We start from the raw sequence: 20,777 nt of genomic DNA on the forward strand, positions 1-20,777 counted from the left end.
CCAGTTCCCTGCAGGCCAGTTCCCAGCAGGGGATGCACTAGAGGCAACCATACACTGACGTTTCTCTCCCTCTCTCCTTCCCCTCTAAAGATAAATAAATAAATAAATATTTTAAAAAATAAAATTAAACTCGCAGTAGTGCCGCAGTATGAGATTAGGTGAGGATTAGAGCCTAGAATGCGCGTGCCCACTAGGGGGTGTTGTTTCAAAACATAGGCACACTTGGATTTTAGTGAAAAGAATGTACAGTATAACAGGTAGAGGATCACACAAAAGAGGGTGTTCCGGCAGTTGGACAGATTAAGAAAATAAAAATATGCGCAAAGTTAACTCTTCCCTTATTACCCCGCACTCCCTAACTGGGTACCCCGCATAGAAACAAGAAGCATTACAGTATGTACGCCTACAGCAAGTACCAGTCCGGCTCCACTAAAGCAACTACTTTCCCAGGATCCCTCGTGAGGCCGCTGCCCTCTTTCCGGGTGCAAGTGTGCGTGGGGACAGTGGGTCTCGCCGCACGGCCTTTTGGAATTCGTAGTCTTGCAGTGTCTTCCGGGAGTTGTAGTTCTCTTCCCCAAACCGGCTGGGCGAGGCAGGCGACTTGGAGGCGGTGCCGGCTCTCAGAGCTGCGCTCGGGTGTTCAGGGGCCAAGATGGCGGCGCGCCGGGGACGCCGAGACCGAGTCGCGCCGCCTCCGAGTGGGGGCCCTGGCCCCGACCCTGGTGGTGGAGTTCGAGGCAGCAGGAAGGGAAGTCGGAGCCAAGCGCCGTATGGGACTGTAGGCACTGTGAGCGGCGGGGAGCAGGTGAGAGGCTGGCGGCCGGCCCGCGCGGCTGGCAGCAAAGCGGCGTGTGCCGGGCGGTGACACGTGGACGCCACAGGGAAGGGAGGAAGCGCTCCAGAGTCTGTGCCGGGTGGCCGTGGGAGACAGGTTGGGCCGAGTAGACTGGGCCTTTTGCTGGTAGGATGCGGGCAGAGGCAGAATCCCCACGGCCATTCCTGCGGAATGGCAAGGAGCACAGCTCGGTGTTGGAAACGTGGCCCGTGATTGGGGGGGCGGTGAGGGATTCGGGCTTGGAGTTGAAGGCTAAGACCTCTAAGGATGCCGAGTGGGGGTTGCCCCTATCCCAGCGCCGCAGTGCCTTTTTGGAGCCACGTGGTCTGGGGGGAGCGATTTTCTCCAGAGAACTTATCTGCCTCCCCTCCCCCTCCAGAGGGCCCCGGCACCCACGTGGATTGGGCTCAGGGTTGGGGGGGCCGCGGGTCCACGTTGGGACGGGGAGGGGATGTCCACGTGGCTCCCGCCTCAGGCTGCCCGGCCTCTCGTATCGGCGCTGGAGCCGCACTGCCGGGAACTGGGTGTGTCTCAGCTGGTCCCGCCATCTCCGACCCGGCTGGGGGCCCTTGGCCGGGAACGAAGGTAGGGGCTGCTGGAGTCAACTTTGCTCAGAGCCTGGGAGTTTTTTTTTTTTTTTTTTACTCCTGCTTTAGTCCGCGGTTCCTCTAAGACAGCGGATGGTGAAGGACTTTCCAGATGTGCGGATGGCCGGGTGTGCTGGGGAGGGTAGAGGGCTGAGGTTGAAGGGCCGTGGAGTGAGCTTGTGGCGGCCTCTGCCTGACCAGCTTGGGCTTGGGCTGTGTGAGTCACGGGCACTGGCATTTTGGTTGCCTGCAAGCCTGCCTCATTCTTGATTCAAGGGGAATGGAGAGTGTCAATATGTACAGAGGACAAGCTTAAGGAAGGGGAAGAATAGCCCTTTCAACTTCTTACTTTTTCCTTCAGCATCTCGTTTAAGGAGGCAGCTAAGCCTTGCTGCTGTGAACTGATACAAACTGGGGTGGTCATTTCGTAAGGGTGCCTGGGATTTTTGCTGGGGATGGAAAAGTTGGAGGCAATTTGAGAACAACACTAGGTGAACACTTACTGGATGGAAAGGGGGTTCTTTCTGTTAAAATCGTTTTTCCCTGGCCTTCAGTTCTCCATACTTCAAAATTACTTTCTTACTCCTCAGTAGAGGGCTTCTTAAAAGTTCCCAACCCAAGTGGAAGTTAGCAGGACTTAGTTTGAACTCTTAAGCAATGAAGCCAAGTCCTTGAGAGCTTTTTTGTGGTTCTCCAGGTGGAAGTTGGGCTTCAGGCTGCCAGGTCATGTCACTTCCAATAGACCAGTACAGGCCCTTGCCCAGGAGAGAATGGCTTCTGAGTCCCTAACTTGGGAGCTACCACCTTCTCTTTCTTCCTTTTCTCAGAGGGCACATCTTGTGGGAGTGGTACTGCCTATTCTTTGTGAGAGAGGCAGGAAGAATTCTTGATCTAAACTGTAATCCAAGTTGGGTGGTCATTTGGGGTTGGAGAGGCTCTCATGGAGAGAATGTCCTGTTCTGCTCCCCGCTCCGAGAACCATGTGTGGAAGCTAGTCGACCAGCTTGACTAGCTTGTTATTAATTATGTTCGGACACAGGGACTACCGCGGTAAACCACTCTTGGGCCCTGTCCTATTGTATCTTATTTTACTCTCACCCAAGGATACTTTTTCATTGCTTTTGTAGCAAAAGAGAAAGGGGGAGGGGAGAGAAATATCTATTGTCTGTTGGAAGTGGTGATGAATGGTTTGTGGAGCTAGTCATTGTCTTGAGATTCTGGGCCAGGTAAGTGGCAGAGCACATTGAGATGCCCCTTCTTGTATTGCCCCGGTGGGGGATTGAATGGGCAACCTGGGCATGTGTGCCTACTGGGAATTGAACCCCCCCACCTTTTGGTCTATGGGACAACACTCCAACCAACAGAGCCACACCAGCCAAGGCGGGTCTTATGTTTTTTATCAGGCTGGACAGACAATAAGAAAAGTGCATATTTGAGATCATATAATTAGTAGTAGTAGTCTACTTTGTAGGGTCTGGGAAAGGACATTTTAAGCTGAGACTCAAAGGCTGTGTGTAGGTGGGGGACGCTTTCATCAGAGGGAATTATAAGTGAAGGCCTTGAGGTGGGAGAGAGTGTGGCTTACTGGAGAAACTGAGAGACCTGTATGGCTGGTGTGTAGAGAGACAGGGGGACGGGTGAGAGGGGACACCTGGAGCAGAAGTCTGTTGGGGAAGACCAGGACCCCAGTAGTTAAAAGTTTATAGCTGGTTTTGAACCATGCAGGGACAGAACCCTACTTTTAGCCTGGGCTTAGCCCCTAGATGATCTTGGTACTCTGGGAGCTCTTCTATGTGGGGATTGAGTGCTGGGTGAGGTCAGGTGAAGAGGGATTGTCTCTGACTGGGGCTCCAGTGCTTGTCTGTCAGAGGTGGTGATGAGTGGTTTGCAGAGATGGTCATTGTCTTGAGATTCTGGGCGAGGTAAGTGGCAGGGCAAGTTGAGATGCAGCCTCCTTGCAGCCTCCTTTGCGGCCTCCTTGCTCACTTCAGAGTGTTTGCTGAGCCAGGTGCTATTCAGCTGCTGGTTGTAATTACAGGATTGTGAAGGTCTGGGAGGAGTTAGTTCCTAAAACCTGCCACCTTTCACTTCTCCTCTGGGCCTGGCTTCCCAAAGAGTTCCTATCCAGCCCTTCCTCTCCCATGGTATCCTTGGCTTGGTAGCAGGGTGGATATAGAATGTAGTTACTCCTGTTGATTTTTTTTTCCCCCTTGGAAGAGGTGCAGAATTTCCCTTTGCTGCAGAAGGGGAAGGGGCTGACTTGTCCATGTTTCTATTCTCCGGCTTTGCATCGTATGTTTCCTGCTGGGAAGATACCTGTGCCTCTGGCTTCTGGCATTGCCGGCCCCATTCCAGCCACTTCTGGCCCTGCCCACACCCACATGCTTGACAGGCCTGGACGGGTGACTCCCTACCTAACAAGGCTGAAGACATTGCTGGTTCTCAGGGAAGTGGTGGGGTGGGGCTTTTCCATCTAAAGAATCAAGCTTTCTCATCCTTTGCTCTTACCTGGTAGGGATAGGGAAGAGACTTTTTTTCCCCTTAGGACTATCCTTGAGAGATTGGGTGGCACATTGTAGAGCTTTAAAAATAAAAGCGTAAAGTAAGTGCCCTGATCAGCATGGCTTGGTTGGAGTATTGCCCGGTATGCCAAAAGGTTGGGGGTTTGATTCCCGGTCAGGACACATACCTAAGTTGTGGGTTCAGTCCCTGGTTGGGCATGTATTGGAGGCAACCAGTCAGTGTTTCTCTCTCACATCAATTTTTCTCTCTTTCTCTCCCCCTTCCTCTTTCTCTAAAGTTCATAAACACTTCTTAAAAAGTTTTTTAAAGTGTGAGTTAAGTGTGAATGTCAGCTGTGTATAAGACACTGTGCTAGGCATCACGGATGATCAAGAAGCGTGTGGAGAATTTAAACCCTTCTAAAGCCAAGAAAGATATAAAAGCTAATAGGATACGAAGGGTTGTTTTATTTGCCCCAAAAGAACTTGGAATCTAGTTTTAGTAATGATGCAAGGAATGTCATGGGCTGGGAGGGGGCAGGATGTGATCACCAGAAAAGTGAGTGATACAGAAACATGTGTGAATTGAGGGGAGAGAGCATCTTGAGTTGGGGTTCCCTGAGGAGTCTTTTTGAAAGTGGGACTTGAGCTAAGCAGGGAAGAGAAGTGTAAGAGGGTTTGAGGGAGGTAAGGTGGTAGCTGAAATTGCCTGCTTCCTGATCTTCTGTCCATGAGTGCTGCCCTTCAGACTGTCTGCCTTCACACTTCCAGCAGACATCTCTTCTGAACAATCTTGATGTTTTAAATCCCCAGTTCAATAATCCCTTGTGGCTCCCTCTGTTTCTAGATATAGGCCAAACATTTTTTTCCCCCAGAAGGTCATTGAACACTGCTGTCTTGGTCAGGGCTTTGGCTCATGAGTTGCACTTCTCTCTGCCCACCAAGTCTGGAGATTTGGCTGTGGTGGGGCTCCTGCTGCGTTTGGGGCCACTGGTGGAGAGCTAGGCTCCCAGTTTACAGAGCATATTAATCAGCTGCCCCAGAGGGCCCATATCCTGCAGCCTTCACAGTGTCCTTCTGACCATCCCCCTTTTGCCACAGGTGCTGCTGCAAGAAGAGGTGGATGATTCTGGCTTTGTCAGTCTGTCTCGGCTGGGACCCTGTCTGAAGGACAAGGACCTGGGGATGGAAGAGCTGATGCTGCAGGATGAGACACTCCTGGGGACCATGCAGAGCTACATGGATGCCTCCCTCATCTCCCTCATCGAGGATTTTGGGAGTCTTGGAGAGGTGAGCTAGAGCTGGGCTTGCAAGTCTTCAGACAGAAGCTTTGCATGGGGAGGTTATGGCTCAGTTCTCCCAGACCCTTGGCTCGTGGATACCCCACCTGAGTCATCCAAGTGTATTTTGTGTCTCTAAGTGAAAGTTGGCCTGCAGGCTGCCAGGTATATCCTATTTAAGGATGACATGGGAGGCTTGAACTGTAGTCCAAGGCCTTTTCTTGTGCCTGGGCCCCTGACTTACATGTCCAGAGGGTTTGATCCCTGTTGGAGCCCAATTCCAGTCTAGCCAAGGGTTGTCTGCTTAGCATCCCATTTTTTAACTTGAGGATGGAAGGAGTTTTTAAAACATAAGTTTAAGACTCAATTTTGACAGGTTTCTGTTGACACTAGAAAGGTAGTGGATGGTAGCAAATGAGATGGGAACTTACGCCTTCTGGTACTCAAAGTTGTCCCTGGCAATGGAGCAAAACTGAGAGCCTGGGAAACTGATTCTCTTGGCATCTAGCTCTTAGTGGCTCAGTAGGTCACTTGGGATGTTGGTGTGGGACTTTCCTATTGTTTTTCTGGAGCAGAGCAGGTTATCACTGGAGGACCAGAATGAAGTGTCACTGCTCACAGCTCTGACGGAGATCTTGGACAATGCAGATTCCGAGAACCTGTCTCCCTTTGACAGCATTCCTGACTCCGAGTTGCTTGTGTCACCTCGGGAGGGCCCCTCTGTGAGTGTGGGACCAGGAGGAGGGTTATATGGTTGGTGCAAAGTATGTCTGTGGACCTATTCACATAGTTCTGAAGCAAAGACTCATCTCGGGTCTCATTCTTCCTCTTAGCTGCACAAGCTGCTAACCCTCTCTCGAACACCCTCAGACCGTGACCTCATCACCCCAGTTGACCCGCTGGGACCCAGCACAGGCAGTAGTAAAGTGAATGGGGTAAGCCTGACTTCGGGAGCTTCAGGGAACCTCAGTGGGGAGGAATGTGTGGGGACAGCTCTGGAGAAAATGCCTTCCATGACTTTCTTTTGTAGGTTGAGGTGTCTCTCACAGATTCCCCTTGGGACTTTTCTCCACCGTCCTTCTTGGAGACTTCCTCCCCCAAACTACCTAGCTGGAGGACCCCAAGATCCAGACCCCGCAGGAGCCAGTCCCCTTCTCCTCGACAGCGCAGTGATGGGGAAGAAGAGGAGGAGGTAGCCAGCTTTAGTGGTCAGATGCTTGCTGGGGAGCATGACAATTCCATGAGTGGAATCCCGGATTTTCCCATGCACCTGGCCTGCCCAGAGGAGGAAGATAAAACAGTAGCAGCAGAGATGGCAGTGCAGGCAGCTGGTGACAAGAGCATCTCTTCCCTGAGTGAGCTGGTGCGGGCCATGCACCCATACTGCCTGCCCAACTGTACCCGCCTGACATCACTAGAAAATGAACTTCAGGAGCAGGCAGGTGATTTGACACTGCCTGAGGATTGTGTGGTGCTAGAGATTGTGGGCCAGGCAGCCACAGCCGGCAGTGACCTGGAGATCCCAGTTGTGCTGCATCAGATTCCTTCTGGACCCCAGCCTGTTCTCCTGGATGATTCATTAGAGGCCAGTCCGGCCTTGCAGCTGCTTCTGCCTACACTAGAGTCAGAGACAGAGGCTGCTGTGCCCAAGGAAGCCCTCTGCTCTAGGAAAGAGGGGTTGTCACTGGACTCAGAGGAAAAGCTGGAGTCAGCCTTGTTGGAGCCCAGGGAGGTCATGGAGCCAGTGGCACCCAAGGGGCCTAAAAACCCACCAGCTAATGCAGTGCTGAGTTCCCAGAGAGCTCGAAAGGGCAGGAGGAGGAAGAACAAGGAACAGCCAACAGCCTGTGTAGAAGGCTATGCCAGGAGGCTGAGGTCATCCTCTGGTGGGCAACCTACTACGGTTACAGAGGTGATCTCTCAGACAGGCAGTTTGCCTCAGGAGGAACTTCAAGGAGAGGTTGGGCCTACCCGTGGTAGAGGGAAGCCTCGGGCCTGGGCTCGGGCCTGGGCAGCTTCCTTGGAGAAGCCTAGCTCTGGGAACTTGGAGAGTAGTGCTGGACAAGCTAGTCCTGCTAAAGAAGGTCCTCTAGATCTTTGCCCCAACTTGGGTGACACCATCAAAGCCAACCCTGTTTCAACCCATCTTTCCTTTGTTGACTCTGCTTGTGCCAACCCCATGCCACTTGATTCTGTTGAAGCTGATCCCAGTGCGATTGACCATGTTCTAGCTGACCCTGTATCTGTTGACCCTGCATTGGTTGACCTTGCTTCAGCCAACTCAGAGCTGGTTAACACTCTCCCAGCTGGCCCAGTGTTGACTGAGCCAGTTCTGGCTGACTCAGTGGCAGTTGACCCTGCAGTGGTTGTTCCTGTCTCAGATGACCTGCCACCAGGTGACTCTGTCTCAGCCAACCTAGCACCAGTTGACTCTGTTTCTGATGATCTGGCTCCAGTTAACCCTGTGCTAGTTAAGTCTAGGCCAACTGATCCCAGACGTGGTGCAGTGTCATCAGCTCGTGGGAGTCCAGCCCCCCAGCTCTTGGAGGCAGAATCCTTGGACCCCCCAAAGGTCATCATTCCTGAAGTCAGGGAGGCCGTGGGTCCTCTGAAGGTGGAAGGTTGTACCAGTGCTACAACCCAGGAAACTAGACCTCGGCCTCTTAGCCTATCTGAGTACCGGCGACGAAGGCAGCAGCGCCAAGCAGAGGCAGAAGAAAGGAATTCCCAGCCCCCGTCTGGGAAGTGGCCCAGCCTCCCAGAGACCCCCACAGGGCTGGCAGACATTCCTTGTCTTGTCATCCCACCAGCCCCAGCCAAAAAGATAGCTCTGCAGAGAAGCCCTGAGGCTTGCTCTGTGCCTGTGGGTCCCAGCCCCACTGCTTCTAGTCCTGAGCCACCTGCAAGCAAATCTGTGGCCTCAACTCCCACTGACCAGGTGCCATCCCAAGAGATGCCACTGCCAGCAAGACTTCCACCTCCTGCCGTGCAGTCCATGCCCCCCACAATGCCCACTGCTCCTCCGCCTTTTCCACTAGGTGGGGTGGGTATGACTCCCATGCTGCCCCCTCCTGCAAGTGGGCAAGGGGTCCCCAGTCTGCCCCCCCCACCCTTTCAGCCTCCTAGTCTCCCGATGTCTGTGGGGCCAGTGCCACCTGATTCTTATACTCACTATGCCCCTATACTACCTTGGCCTTGTTACCCCCCTGTGTCTCCTGGTTATCCTTGTCTGCCCCCCCCACCAACAGTGCCCCTAGTGTCTGGTACTCCTGGCACCTATACAGTTCCCCCCACTTGCAGTGTGCCTTGGGTACCCCCTCCTGCCCCAATCCCACCTTATAGCTCTAGCTGTACTTATGGGTCCTTGGGATGGGGCACAGGGCTGCGACATCCTCTATTCTGGTCTGCTATGCCCCCACCACCTTTGCCTCCAGCCTCTGTTGGGAGAGCTGTTCCCCCACCCAAAGTGGAGCCCAGTGTCATCCCAGATGACTCTGCTGAAAGTGTACTTCCTGGGCCAATGGCCCCTCTCAGTCTTGGGTCAGTTGGCCAGGGAGCTCCACGGATAGAGTCCACCAAGGTGGAGGTCAAGCCATTGCCTGAATCTCCCCATCTGAAACACAAGGTGTGCTCCCCAGTGCAAAACCCACAGAATAAGGTTTCACTACACTTGTCTGCTGAGAGTGTGACTATTGAGCCTGCATCAGAGATGCTAAAACTTGAGACCCAGGAGACAGTGTCCAAGGAGAAGACCCCCTCTCCTGTTGCCAAGGCTGTCCCCACACCCAGGCAGAGCACTGTCACCAAGTTGCCTGCTGTTCACCCAGCTCGTCTAAGGAAACTATCTTTCCTGCCAACCCCACGTACCCAGGGTCCCGAGGATGTGGTGCAGGCTTTCATCAGTGAGATCGGTGAGTGCCAGGCAGTTCAGGTAGTGCGAAGAAGGGCATGGGAGTCGGGCACACAATGTCCTCCATAGATCAGGATAAAGCACCTAGGACTGGCCTTTGGATTTCTTTGGAGGGTTCTTGAGAGGTGGAGTCTGGGTTGGTTTAATTTTTTCCTTTGTGTTGCTACCTTGATTTACTTAGTACAGTGAGCTGAGCAGGGGAGGGGTCGTTAAAGAAGTGAGGTGATTAGGGACTTCCTGGGACCTGTATACTCAGTTGGTAGGAGTGGGTTTCCAGCCCTGTTTTGTGTGCTTCTACAGGAATTGAGGCATCGGACCTGTCCAGTCTGCTGGAGCAATTTGAGAAATCAGAAGGTGAGGGAACCTGGGTAGCTTTGTTCCAACCTCTTTGTTGATATTTCCATTGGGCCCAGTTTCTAGTCACTTAAACTGGGGGAGGGGCAGTCTCAGCTACTAGAGCAGTCTAAGCCTGGGAGAGGGTACAGCTAGTACTTAATACAAAGAGTAAACCAAACCAGTAGGGAGGTCCTTGTGGGTTGGCTTGTTTGGGGACATTTTTTAGAGGAAAGTAACTCTCAAGCTAGACCTTAAGACAGGATTTCATGTGATGTTTGTGGTGAATAAAGGCAGAGGTATAGCAGTGATTGAAGATGGTGTATTTAGAAGGCAATGAATAGCTCAGCTTTTTCAGTGCAAGGCATGGTGCTCTGTGCTGTGGAGGACGCTATATCCTGTTTTCTAGGAACTTGTGATCTAACTGGGCAGAGAAATATGCAGAAATGACTCCTGAATTGGAATGGGCATCTGTAATTCAGATAAAATATAAGACTAGGCTGTAAGACTTAAAAAGTTAGGCGGGTCACATAGACCCTTGAGTTATTCAAGCTTAGACGGTTGGATTCCATCTCAGATTCATTGGGGAGTATAGATGTTTCTGGACCTGGAAGAGAATGGATCTTTGTGGGGAGCACCCAGTGGAATATGTAGGTGAAGTGGATTTTTCTCCTTTGGGCCTCAAAGCCAGCCCTTCTATACCTCAGTTTGGAACATCTGGTTGGGCTTTTAACCAGTATGGTTTCTTTGCAGCCAAAAAAGAGTGTCCTCCCCCGGCTCCTGCTGACAGCTTGGCTGTAGGAAACTCAGGGTAAGTTTGGGGACGTGTGAAAGAGTTACCCTACAGCTGTTGGTCAGCAGCCGGCTGGTGCTCCAGGACCATACACTAGACGCCTCTGTTGCAGGGATGTTTCATCAGCTCTAGAATCTTGCACTGTTTCCCCATCCCCATGCTCAGCCCATCACTACTGGGCATTAGCTTTGGGGGAAAGGTAGGAGGATGTGTACCAGCGAGTACCTTTGGTCTTCTGGCAGGTCATGCCTTTTGGGTATTTTTCTTGCATTTAACGGAGGTTTTTTTTTTTTTTTTTTTTTTAAAGCTTTTATATATTTTTAGGAAGAGCGAAAGGGAGAGAAAAAGGGAGAAAAACATCGATGCTTGAGAGACACATCAGTCAGTTAGTTGCCTCTCATGTACCTCCATCTGGGGACCTGGCCTAAAGTCCAGGCATGTGTCCTGACTGGAAATCAAACCGGTGACCCTTTGGTCTGTAGGCCCATGCTCAATCCACTGAGCCACACCAGCCAGGGCTCATTTAGCAAATTTTAAACTTGCTAAACACTGGTGATAGTTTAAAATAAGTAGGGGGAAATGTTCATGCCTAGGGCTTCCCTGACTCCCTGGTGTATACAGGCACCCTGGACCTCCTTATTCTCCAGTCTTTCAGTAGTGAGAGGTCTTTCCCATTTTTCTTGTTCATGGTACCCCATACTGTTCTGCCAAGCACATCCTTCTCCACATTGATTTTTGGGTTGGTTTGATCTGGGTAGGTGAGGTTCCTGGCTTGGAGGAGATCTGCCTCATGGCATTGGGTGGAGCTGAGCTGAGCCCCAACCCACAGTTTAGTCACCAAGACACCTTTGGTGCTGGAGTAGAATGATAGGGGCAGGTGTGCATCCCATTCTTCTCTGCACACTCCCCTTTCCTGTTGCTTTGCTTTCTGAGGAAAGCAGATGTACAAGATGTCCAGGAGGGAATGAACCAGGCTTTCCCTTTTCCCCCCCACCAGCAGCATTGACCCTCCCCAGGAGAAGAAGCCCCTAGACCGGTTACAAGCCCCAGAATTGGCCAACGTGGCAGGTGGGTTCATGGTGGGGAACTCTGCCTTTGATTAGTTCATGCAGCAAATAATAGAGCCTGTACTGCACTATGCGTGGGTAGGTGTTGGGGATACAGAGATCTGGTCCTTGTCCTTGAGGTTCTCACAGTCTAGGGGCAAGTGTGTAAAATGAGTATGTTGAGTAGTGGAGGTGGTATGTTAAAGAAGCCTCTGTGGGTTATGGTGGGATCTGAAGGGAGCAGTCAGGGAAGGGTCTGTGGAAGATAATCTCCGAAACAGAGGCTTAAGAAAATCACTGATACCAATCAGGTAGATTCAGGGAACTGAGCATTCTAGGTAGATGGAGCATCTTGAATGAAATGAAGAAATACAGTCAGCCTGGTATGTTTTAGGGAGTTGCAGGTGGTTTAGTTTGGCTATAGTGTAGTGTCTGATCAGGGTTGGGGGCAGGAGCAGAGATAAAGCAAGAGATAAAGCCAGAGTGGTAAGTAGGAGGTCAGATTATGGGAACTTTGAATGTAATGTAAGTTATTTGGACTTTATTCTGTTCATCGAAAAAGCTTTACCAAATTGGTTTTTGGGTGCTCCCTCCAGCTGGAAGGTAGAAGATGGGTGGATAGTTATGAACCCCAAGGTAGGGGATCATCGGAAGATGATTACATTAGTCCAGGCAAGATGCAGCCAGAAGTCAGTGCTGGAGTAGCGTAGAGAGGTCTGCGTATGCAGAGGTAGACCAGGCAGGCCCTGGACAGTACTTAGATTGGAGCAGTGAATGGTTGAGGGGTTCAGGAAGGCCCTGGCTGGGTCGGGTTTCTGTTGCTGGTTCCCAACATGAGGAACGTGGGGGAAGGAGCAGTGGCACCAGTTGGCGAGGTTGGGCTGTGGACAGTTGGTGTACTTTGTGAGATGAGGTGGGGTTCTCTGGAGCCTATATACAGTGTTTGGAAGTGTAGAATCGGATCTCATCCTGCTATCTCCATCCTCCCTCCCCTCACAGGGCTCACCCCTCCAGCTACCCCTCCCCACCAGTTATGGAAGCCCTTGGCTGCTGTTTCCCTGCTGGCCAAAGTCAAATCTCCTAAGTCCACCGCCCAGGAGGGAACCCTGAAGCCTGAAGGAGTTACGGAGGCCAAACATCCAGCTGCAGCCCGCCTCCAAGAAGGGGTCCATGGCCCTAGTCCAGTTCATGTGGGCTCTGGGGATCATGACTATTGTGTCCGGAGCAGGACCCCCCCAAAAAAGACGCCTGCCTTAGTCTTTCCAGAGGCAGGCTCCCGATGGAACGTCAAACGCCATCAGGATATCACCATCAAACCTGTCTTGTCCCTGGGCCCAGCTGCCCCCCTGCCCCCAGGCCCAGCTGTCTCCCAGGACCCGCTTGATCACAGGACTAGCAACAAGCAGGCACATTCTCCAGCCCCTTGCCTTGCCCCATCTGCCTTGCTGTCCCCTGAGGCCTCGCCCAGCCGGAATGACATGAACACTAGGACTCCCCTTGAGCCCTCAGTCAAGCAGCGGCCAATGCCTTGTTATCGAAAAGCCTGCAGGTCAGCCAGTCCCCCAAGCCGGGGCTGGCAGGGCCATCGTGGCCGCAGCAGTTCTGTCAGCTCTGGGTCCAACCGGACCAGTGAAGCATCTTCCTCATCCTCATCGTCGTCTTCATCCCGGTCCCGGTCCAGGTCCCTCTCCCCCCCACACAAGAGGTGGCGAAGGTGAGCTCTAATGGCCTATTAGGTCCTCTCCATTTAGGAGGTTCATGTACTCTCCTCTGGGTTATTTTTGAAAGCTTTTTACATATCAGGTTTGATACTTTCAGGCACTAAGACTTCTGTTTATGTCTTTGGCTTTTGTCTTCCACTTCCCTAGATTGTTGAAGGAGGCAAGCTGAGAAAATAGCTTCTGTCCTCTTGAAGTCTGGGGTATCCCAAGGTCTGCTTCCTTGAGACCTGCCATGGGGAAGTTATTAGGGTTTGGTCTTGACCATGTTGATTTCTTTGAACACTGTATCAGTCCTCATTTCTGGTGTTTTCCTGGTAGGATTGTGGGTTAATGGCATACAGTCCTTTTAATCTTCTGTTGAAGAAAGAGTCTGGACAGTTCCTTTGGGTATCCCTGTGGCCTCATCTATTTCCTGGCAGTACTTTTTTTTTTTTTTTTGGTAGCAGACCCCAATTTTTCCCATTTAGTTAAGGAGGCTATTATCTCTTGAGTTTGTTTATTTTTCTTCTTTCTGATTTGTTAAATATTACCAATTTTTAATTGCATAATTGAAAATAAATATGATCTATGCTAAAACACTAAAACATTCCAGATACATATAAAATTCATGAAGGCTTCAGTTTGGTCATCTGTGAGAAGTTTTTCTAGACCTCTTCAGCTCTCCTTTGCCTTTAGTCCTGAACCTCCTGATAGGGAGGCAGGACTGCAGCCAAGGTGAAGTAAGTGGAATGTACCTGCACCATTTCCAGCATTCCTACACGCCCCTTTATTTTCCAGGTCCAGTTGCAGTTCCTCTGGACGTTCCCGAAGATGCTCTTCCTCTTCCTCATCTTCCTCATCCTCATCATCTAGTTCCCGAAGCCGGTCCCGCTCCCCATCCCCCCGCCGAAGAAGTGACAGGAGGCGGCGGTGAGCGTGTGTTCCGGGAGGCAGTGCATCTGGGGTACAAGTGCCTGAGAGTTCTGAGACCTTAGCTGTCTTATGTCTGGGGGGCTGATGACACCTTCTTTTGTCAGGTACAGCTCTTATCGTTCACATGACCATTACCAAAGGCAGAGAGTGCTGCAAAAGGAGCGTGCAATAGTGAGTAGAGTAACAGGCCATGGAAGGAGGGAGCTTGCCCCTGACCCACGTGCTCACAGAGCAGTCTGTAGCTCTGGCCCTGGCTCACGGTTATGTGAATTTTCCTTGACCCTACATAGGAAGAGAGAAGAGTGGTGTTCATTGGGAAGATACCTGGCCGAATGACTCGGTCAGAGCTAAAACAGAGGTTCTCTGTTTTTGGAGAGATTGAGGAGTGCACCATCCACTTCCGTGTCCAAGGGTAAGCTTGGGCCCTAAGGTCAGGATGTCTCTTCTGTCCCATTCATGGACCTTGATGCTTCTTTGTCTTTCTTCCTCGCTTGGGTGTGGTAGTCAGTGTCAGACAACTTCATTTTCCCACTCAGTGGGCTATTTGGGGAACAAGAAGAATCCCCTCAGTCCCTCTGTGTACCCCGGGAGGCTGTTTCTTCTCCGTGGCATGTGTCCAAGTAGCCTCTGCCTCACCCTCCCCATTAGTGACAACTATGGCTTCGTCACTTACCGCTATGCTGAGGAGGCATTTGCAGCCATCGAAAGTGGCCACAAGCTGAGGCAGGCAGACGAGCAGCCCTTTGATCTCTGCTTTGGGGGCCGAAGGCAGTTCTGCAAGAGAAGCTATTCTGATCTTGGTGAGTGGAAGGAGGCCCTGAGGCTTTTTGGTGTACTTGATTTTCCCGGAAGGGTTTCCAGCCTTTTGTGAGTGGGCTAGGCAGACTTGACTTCATCTGATGCACAAAGAACCTAAGAGGTGGGATGACTTAAAATCATGATTGGGTTGGGAGGTGGCTGGCCATCAGGACCATGTGGTTGGCAAGTGTGATCAGAGACCTTGATGTTTGTCTCTCTCTACCTTTATAGACTCCAACCGGGAAGACTTTGACCCTGCTCCTGTAAAGAGCAAATTTGATTCTCTTGACTTTGACACATTGTTGAAACAGGCCCAGAAGAACCTCAGGAGGTAACCCTGGGCCCTTCTCCCCCTTCCCCTTTTCTTTGGAGATGTCCAGCCATCTCCATTCCCCTCCCCCACTCCAGGGGAGAGAGCTGCTAGTGAGATGAGGACTGTTTTATAAAGAAATGAAAAAAGTGAAATAAAAATTGTGTTAAATCAGATTTTTTAAAAGGGTATTTGTTTTTTATAACAGGCATTGAAACAAGTTAATTTGCATTCCTGTGTGAGGTGAATGAGGCTGAGGGGTTCCCCCAGGGTTTGGATGGCCTGTGTCACTATGCAGACTAATAAATATGAATTAGAACTCCTGAGTGCTGTTGTGCTTCTTTCTTTCTATGGTGTTAGTGCCAGACACACTCACTTTTTTTCCAACACAAATTAGGTCATATTTACCTCCATTGAATTCCTAGGACCCCTCTTTGGTCAGATACTAAATCCTCTTGGACTTGAAACTTGGCTTCTCAAGTGTGTTAAGTGAAATCAGTCATTTAGAGCAGTGTTTCTCAAACTTCAAAGGGGCACTTGAATCTCTTCGAGTTATTTTTATTTTATTTTTTCTTAAACAGCATGTTTCATTGCTTATTTACTTATTTATTTTTTAGAGACTGGGGAGGAAGGGAGAAAGAGAAGGAGAGAAACATCGACTGGTTACCTCTTGCACACCCCCAACTGGGGACCTGGCCTATAACCCAGGCATGTCTCCTGACTGGGAATCAAACCAGTGACCTTATGGTCTGAGGGTGATGCTCAGTCCACTGAGCCACACCAGCTGGGTCTGGAGATCTTTTTATTTTATTTTATTTTTAAAAATATTTCTAAAGAGAGGGGAAGGGAGGGAAAGTAACATCAATGTGTAGTTGCCTCATGAGCCCCAAGTGGGGAGTTGGTGTGTACCCCAGGCATGTGCCCTGAATGGGAATCGAACCTGCAACTGTTGGTTTGCAGGCCAGCACTTGATCCACTGAACCACACTAGCCAGCACTGGAGATGTTTTTAGAAAGGGGATTTTTGACTTCTGGGGCCTGAGATTCTGCATTTCAAACAAGGGAATGCTGATGCTGCTGGTTTTGGAAATTTTTTTTTAATAGAAAATTTTTGAAGTTTTTATATTTTTTAAGTTTTTTTTTTTTTCAAGATTTTATTTTAGAGTGGAAGGAAGAGAAACATCAATATGTAGTTGCCTCTCCCATGCCCCTTTCTGGGGACCTGGCCTGCAACCCAGGCATGTGTAGTGACTGGGAATGGAACCAGTAACCCTGTGGTTTACAGGCCCACGCTCAATCCACTGACCCACATCAGCCAGGGCTGTTTTTTGCTTTAAGATTTTGTTTTTTAAGGGGAAAAGAGGGAGAGAAGCATTGATGTGTTAAGGAAACTGATTTGTTGCCTCTGGCGATGCCCCCAACTGGGGACCTGGCCTTTAACCCAGGCATGTGACCTGACCAGTAACAGAACGGTCCATCTTTTGGTCCGCAGGCCTGTGTTAAATCTGCTGAGCCACACAAGCCAGGGCTGGAAGCCATTTTAATATTAAGGGAAGCTCACACTTGTTACGAGTAAAAGTTTTTTTAAACTGAGTCTCAGGTGTACATGTACCGTTTTAGTTTGATCACAATGCTTGGCACAGAGCAGCTGCTCATGTTTAAAGAATGCATACATATACCCTGGCTGGCCTAGCTCAGTGGATTGAGCGCAGGCCTGAAAACCAAAGGGTCACGGGTTCCATTTCCAGTCTGGGTTGCTGGCCAGGTTCCCAGTAGGGGGTGTGTAAGGCAACCCCACATTGATGTTTCCCTCTCTCCTTCCCCTCTAAAAATAAAATCTTGCCCTGGTTGGTATAGCTCAGTGGATTGAGCGCAGCCCTGTGAACCAAGGGGTTGCTAGTTCCCAGTTGGGGCACATGCCTGGGGTGTAGGCCAGATCACCGATTTGGGACATGCGAGAGGTGGCCACACATTGATGTTTCTCTCCCTCTCTCCTTGCCCTCTAAAAAATAAAATCTTTAAAAAACAAAATCTTAAAAAATAAAGAATGCATACAAATGGATAAACCTCCGGGGCAGAGGGAGATATAGAAGTTACATCTAGGAGAGGGGAATGGGTACGTATGTGTGTCCTCGAAAAGCATCCTTACCCTTCCTGAGGGGCATTGATGATTGGAAGTAGTCGAGGGGTCGTATGTAGGATTGAAGGTCTGCTGCTAATGTGAATTAAAAAGTGATAGAATTTGAAATTGACCTGGCAGGCTGGGTTATTTAAATATTTTAAGTATTCATGACAAAGGAAGAGGTAATTTTCTAGTTCTCCCATAGGGAGAGTTCATTGTAGGAACTGTGACGGTAGAAGTGTTATTTTCGGGACTGTGGTGCTGTATCCAGGTTTGGTGTACAACCGCTTTTACTTTCGTGGAGCAGACTTATGACTGAGTAAGTGGGGGGAAGGGTTGCATGGGCAAAACAGGACTGGGGAAGGGGCAGTTTTGGGAATCAACATCCCATCTCTACCATGGATGATCTGAAGGATCTTAGGCGAAAGGAGTCCAGAGAGGCTGGAGTGGCATGTGAGAAAAAGGTCGCTGTGAGTGAGGGAGACAGTGAAGATGAAGGGTGGGAATCCAGTGGCAGAGCGGTAAGGAGCGGTCGGGATATCTTGTTACCAAGTCTAGAGAGTACGTAGGTACACTCCTCTGAAATGCGAGTCGCAGGTAGGGCCAGGTAAACCGCGGCTGGGAGAAAAACGTGTCTGCCGTAAAGTAAAAAAACAAACACACACAAAAAAAACTGGCGCCGGAAGTTCGATGTTTTCCCGCCACGCCGAGGGCGTGACCCCTGACGTCAGGTTACTTTACGGAGTGAAAGAGTGGGCTCCGCCCTTACCAAGATGGCGACACTCGTGGGAAAGCAAATCTTAGACTTCGTCGAGACTCCGCCTTCTAGGTGAAGGCGGGACGGCCCTGGAAAGTGCGCCCGCCTCTTCCGCTGTGCCCCCTCCTTTTCCGCTTGCACCCGCGCGGCGCGGTAGCGTCACTAGGGTTAGTCCCCACCTCTCGGGGTCCCAGAGTTCCTGAGTCGTGTGCGTAGGCGACGGTAGTGACGCGTATTGCCCGGAGGATGGCGGACGCCGGCTTGCGCCGCGTGGTTCCCAGCGATCTGTATCCTCTCGTGCTCGGCTTTCTGCGTGATAACCAGCTCTCAGAGGTGGCCAATAAGTTCGCCAAGGCAACAGGCGCTGTGAGTCCCGGGCTTGGGGCATGAGCCGGGGTGGGGTGACCCCAGGGCCCAGATTTAGCTTAGCTTTCCAGGTGGAGAAGTCCATAAGGGTCCGTCAGCCGAGTGTCTGCGGGGCCTTTGTGCCGAGTTCTCGGTGGTGACCAGAGAAAGCCTGGAGTCTGCGAGGTCTGACTAGGTAATGCTGATTGAGTTTTGTTGCTTTTTTACTGGTGAGCAGCGCAGTAGCGGCAGCGTGGCATCCGCGTGGCCCAGATCACGTGGCTAGCAGAGTGCGTTTGGGACTGTCCAGTCCCGTTGGAGGCTTTGGAAGCTCCTGGTTCCTTTTTTTGCTTTTACTTTGACTGGTGCAAAACGTGACTTGACCTTGACTCTCAATCAAATTTGGTGGAAACTCAATTTAGAAAGGTGGGGTTTTCAGTAGTAAAGAAGAAAATGAACGAGAGTAGAGGTAGGGTTGTGCTTTTATCTATACTGAGGCAGCATTGAGTATCAGAGTCCTACTGTGCAGTATGCTTTTTCTCTTATGCTCTCAACAACATATGATGTACAGTATTATATTAGTGAGCTTGGACCTTTGACTTGTGGAATCAAATACGTATAGATTTGGGGCCAAGCTCTGCCATTCATTTAAAAATGTATGGCCAGGGCAGTTTGCTTAAACTGAGTCTGTTCCTATTTCTGTGGAGATGTCGCCATCCACTTTATAGGATTTTTGTGACTTTCAGGAATAGGATATGTACCATGTGCCAATCAATCCTAGTGCCTAGTGGTCAGAAAACGTCAATGAATAAAAGTTGTTATCATAGTTTTGGTACCTTAGGATATTCTGAAGACATATAAAATGAAGATGACCAAGAATGTGAAAAGTCTGGAATCTAAATCTCAAAAGCAGACATGATTTCATGGGCAGACACCTCTAGAGAAGGTAGGGGGTCTTTGGCAATCCTGGTCTTTGACCACGGAGATAGGTTTTTTTCTTAGTGGCAGAATCAGGGTGCCCAAGGAGAGAGTCAAATCAGCCTCAAAAAGGACTTCCTTGAGCTACCGTAGCCTGCCATGGGACCAGATATAACTGCTTTCGTGTTGGAACTTTTTGAAATTGACTGTGAGGGAGGGAGGCTGCAAAGAGTGTTTTCTTCAATGGTCTGGATGAAATCAGGCATTTCAGAATCAGGATTTTTTTTTTCAGTGTGGCAAAAATTAATCTTCGTGGCAGGCTTAGTAAGGGCCCTGTGATATTTCAAGATGGTAAACCCTTTGTATGCTTTTTCTCTTACCCTCTCAACAACATATGGTGTATAGTATTATTTCCATCTTACACAGAGGAAGAGTTTCAGAAAAATTAGGCAGTCTGCTCATGGTCACCCAGTATAGTAACTGGCCAGAAGTGAGTTTTACATCTCTACTCATCTAACTCTGAGCCTGTTCCCTTGTGTGTGTGTACTGCAATTCCTTGCCATTTTCATTGTACCAGTTAATAACGTATATCAGTGTTGCCCTGGCTGGTGTGGTTCAATGGATTGAGTGTTGGCCTGTGAACCAAGGGGTCACAGGTTTGATTCCCAGTCAGAGAGCACATGCCTGGGTTGCAGGTCAGGTCCCCAGTGTGGGGCGTGCAAGGGGCAACCACACATTGATGTTTCTCTCCCTCTCTTCTCTCTAAAAATAAATAAATAAAACCTTTAAAAAACCCATATCTATCGGTGTGATTAGTAGCTGGATGAAATTCTGTACTGTATATATGACATAGCTTTTTTTACCAGTCTTCTTTTGGAAGTTGATTTCCAATGATTTAATATTATAAACCACATGACAGCAGGCATTCTTTAGTATAAATGTTTGTGCACTCCTGTCTCATGGGTAAGGATAAATTCCTGGGTAATGACATTGCTAGAGTAAAAGGGACACACATTTAAAAAGGTTTTATAAATAGGATTGACAGGCGAGGAACAGATGGTGTCAGAAACCCAAAGTAGCCTAAGTTTTTGATATCGAATATTGGAAGATAGGTAAGTAAAATATTTTCCCCCTAATTTGTACAAGTAGGAGAAGTCATAGGAAATTGTATGAAACAGGTCACTTAAAGTTTTTTTATGGATTGATTTTGAGAGAGAAACACCAGTTTGTTGTTCTGCTTACTTATGTATTCATTGGTTGATTTTCACATTTGCTCTGACTGGGGATCAAACCTGCAGCCCTCGCATATCAGGATGATGATCTAATCAACTGAGCTACCTGGCCAGGGCTAAAAACGGATTCCTATTAACAAGACGGAGACACAAAGTCTGATCTCCCTTGGAATAAGTAGGATAAAATTTTCTTACCCAGATCTTTATTTTTCTCTGACAGACCCAGCAGGATGCCAATGCCTGTTCCCTCTTGGACATCTATAGCTTCTGGCTCAAGTAAGTCTTCCCTGTACCACTCTGGCTGTTTTCTTCCCCAAGTGGGTTGGGCTGTGTTTCTTGGTTTGGAAAGGTCCTGATCACCTAGGAGTTAGCCTGAGC

At 49.8% G+C, this 20,777-nt stretch overlaps 2 protein-coding genes across 10 annotated transcripts in view; both read left to right on the top strand.

Annotated features, from left to right (window-relative positions):
* Window positions 1-618: 618 nt before the first annotated feature.
* PPRC1 (PPARG related coactivator 1) lies at window positions 619-15,202 on the top strand. 5 transcript variants are annotated; one of them, XM_037159457.2, is made up of 14 exons: window positions 619-805; window positions 5,025-5,213; window positions 5,779-5,925; window positions 6,037-6,138; window positions 6,234-9,114; window positions 9,414-9,467; window positions 10,200-10,257; window positions 11,237-11,307; window positions 12,285-12,999; window positions 13,784-13,915; window positions 14,023-14,089; window positions 14,209-14,330; window positions 14,567-14,718; window positions 14,948-15,202. In XM_037159457.2, the coding sequence occupies exons 1-14, from the start codon at window positions 653-655 to the stop codon at window positions 15,049-15,051; spliced, it is 4,947 nt and encodes a 1,648-aa protein (XP_037015352.2). In that variant the 5' UTR covers window positions 619-652; the 3' UTR covers window positions 15,052-15,202. The 5 variants fall into 5 exon arrangements, with proteins under 5 accessions (XP_037015352.2, XP_037015354.2, XP_037015353.2 ...); XM_037159459.2 differs by having other exon boundaries at window positions 14,029-14,089; XM_037159458.2 differs by having other exon boundaries at window positions 11,240-11,307.
* A 2,882-nt stretch (window positions 15,203-18,084) lies between these two features.
* NOLC1 (nucleolar and coiled-body phosphoprotein 1) overlaps window positions 18,085-20,777 on the top strand; it is a 38,967-nt gene continuing 36,274 nt past the window's right edge. For 3 of the 5 annotated variants that reach the window (XM_037159489.2, XM_037159491.2, XM_037159490.2), the window contains exons 1-2: window positions 18,087-18,270; window positions 20,620-20,675. In XM_037159489.2, the coding sequence (XP_037015384.2) occupies window positions 18,151-18,270; window positions 20,620-20,675 (176 nt within the window). In that variant the 5' untranslated portion in view covers window positions 18,087-18,150. Of the gene's footprint in view, window positions 18,271-20,619; window positions 20,676-20,777 lie in introns of all 5 variants that reach the window. The other 2 variants (XM_053668521.1, XM_053668522.1) reach the window with 1 other exon arrangement.

The sequence above is a fragment of the Artibeus jamaicensis genome, unplaced genomic scaffold (genome assembly GCF_021234435.1).
Source record: "Artibeus jamaicensis isolate MK-2021 breed Jamaican fruit bat unplaced genomic scaffold, CSHL_Jam_final contig_490, whole genome shotgun sequence".
In the NCBI taxonomy this organism is placed as follows: Eukaryota; Metazoa; Chordata; class Mammalia; order Chiroptera; family Phyllostomidae; genus Artibeus; species Artibeus jamaicensis.

Bases quoted from the DNA above. Each gene is read 5' to 3' on its own strand.
- PPRC1 (XM_037159457.2), top strand. From the start codon at position 653: ATGGCGGCGCGCCGGGGACGCCGAGACCGAGTCGCGCCGCCTCCGAGT. The intron at 9,468-10,199 runs GTGAGGGAACCT...GTTTCTTTGCAG, and splicing joins GCAATTTGAGAAATCAGAAG to CCAAAAAAGAGTGTCCTCCC. The intron at 14,719-14,947 runs GTGAGTGGAAGG...CTACCTTTATAG, and splicing joins GAGAAGCTATTCTGATCTTG to ACTCCAACCGGGAAGACTTT.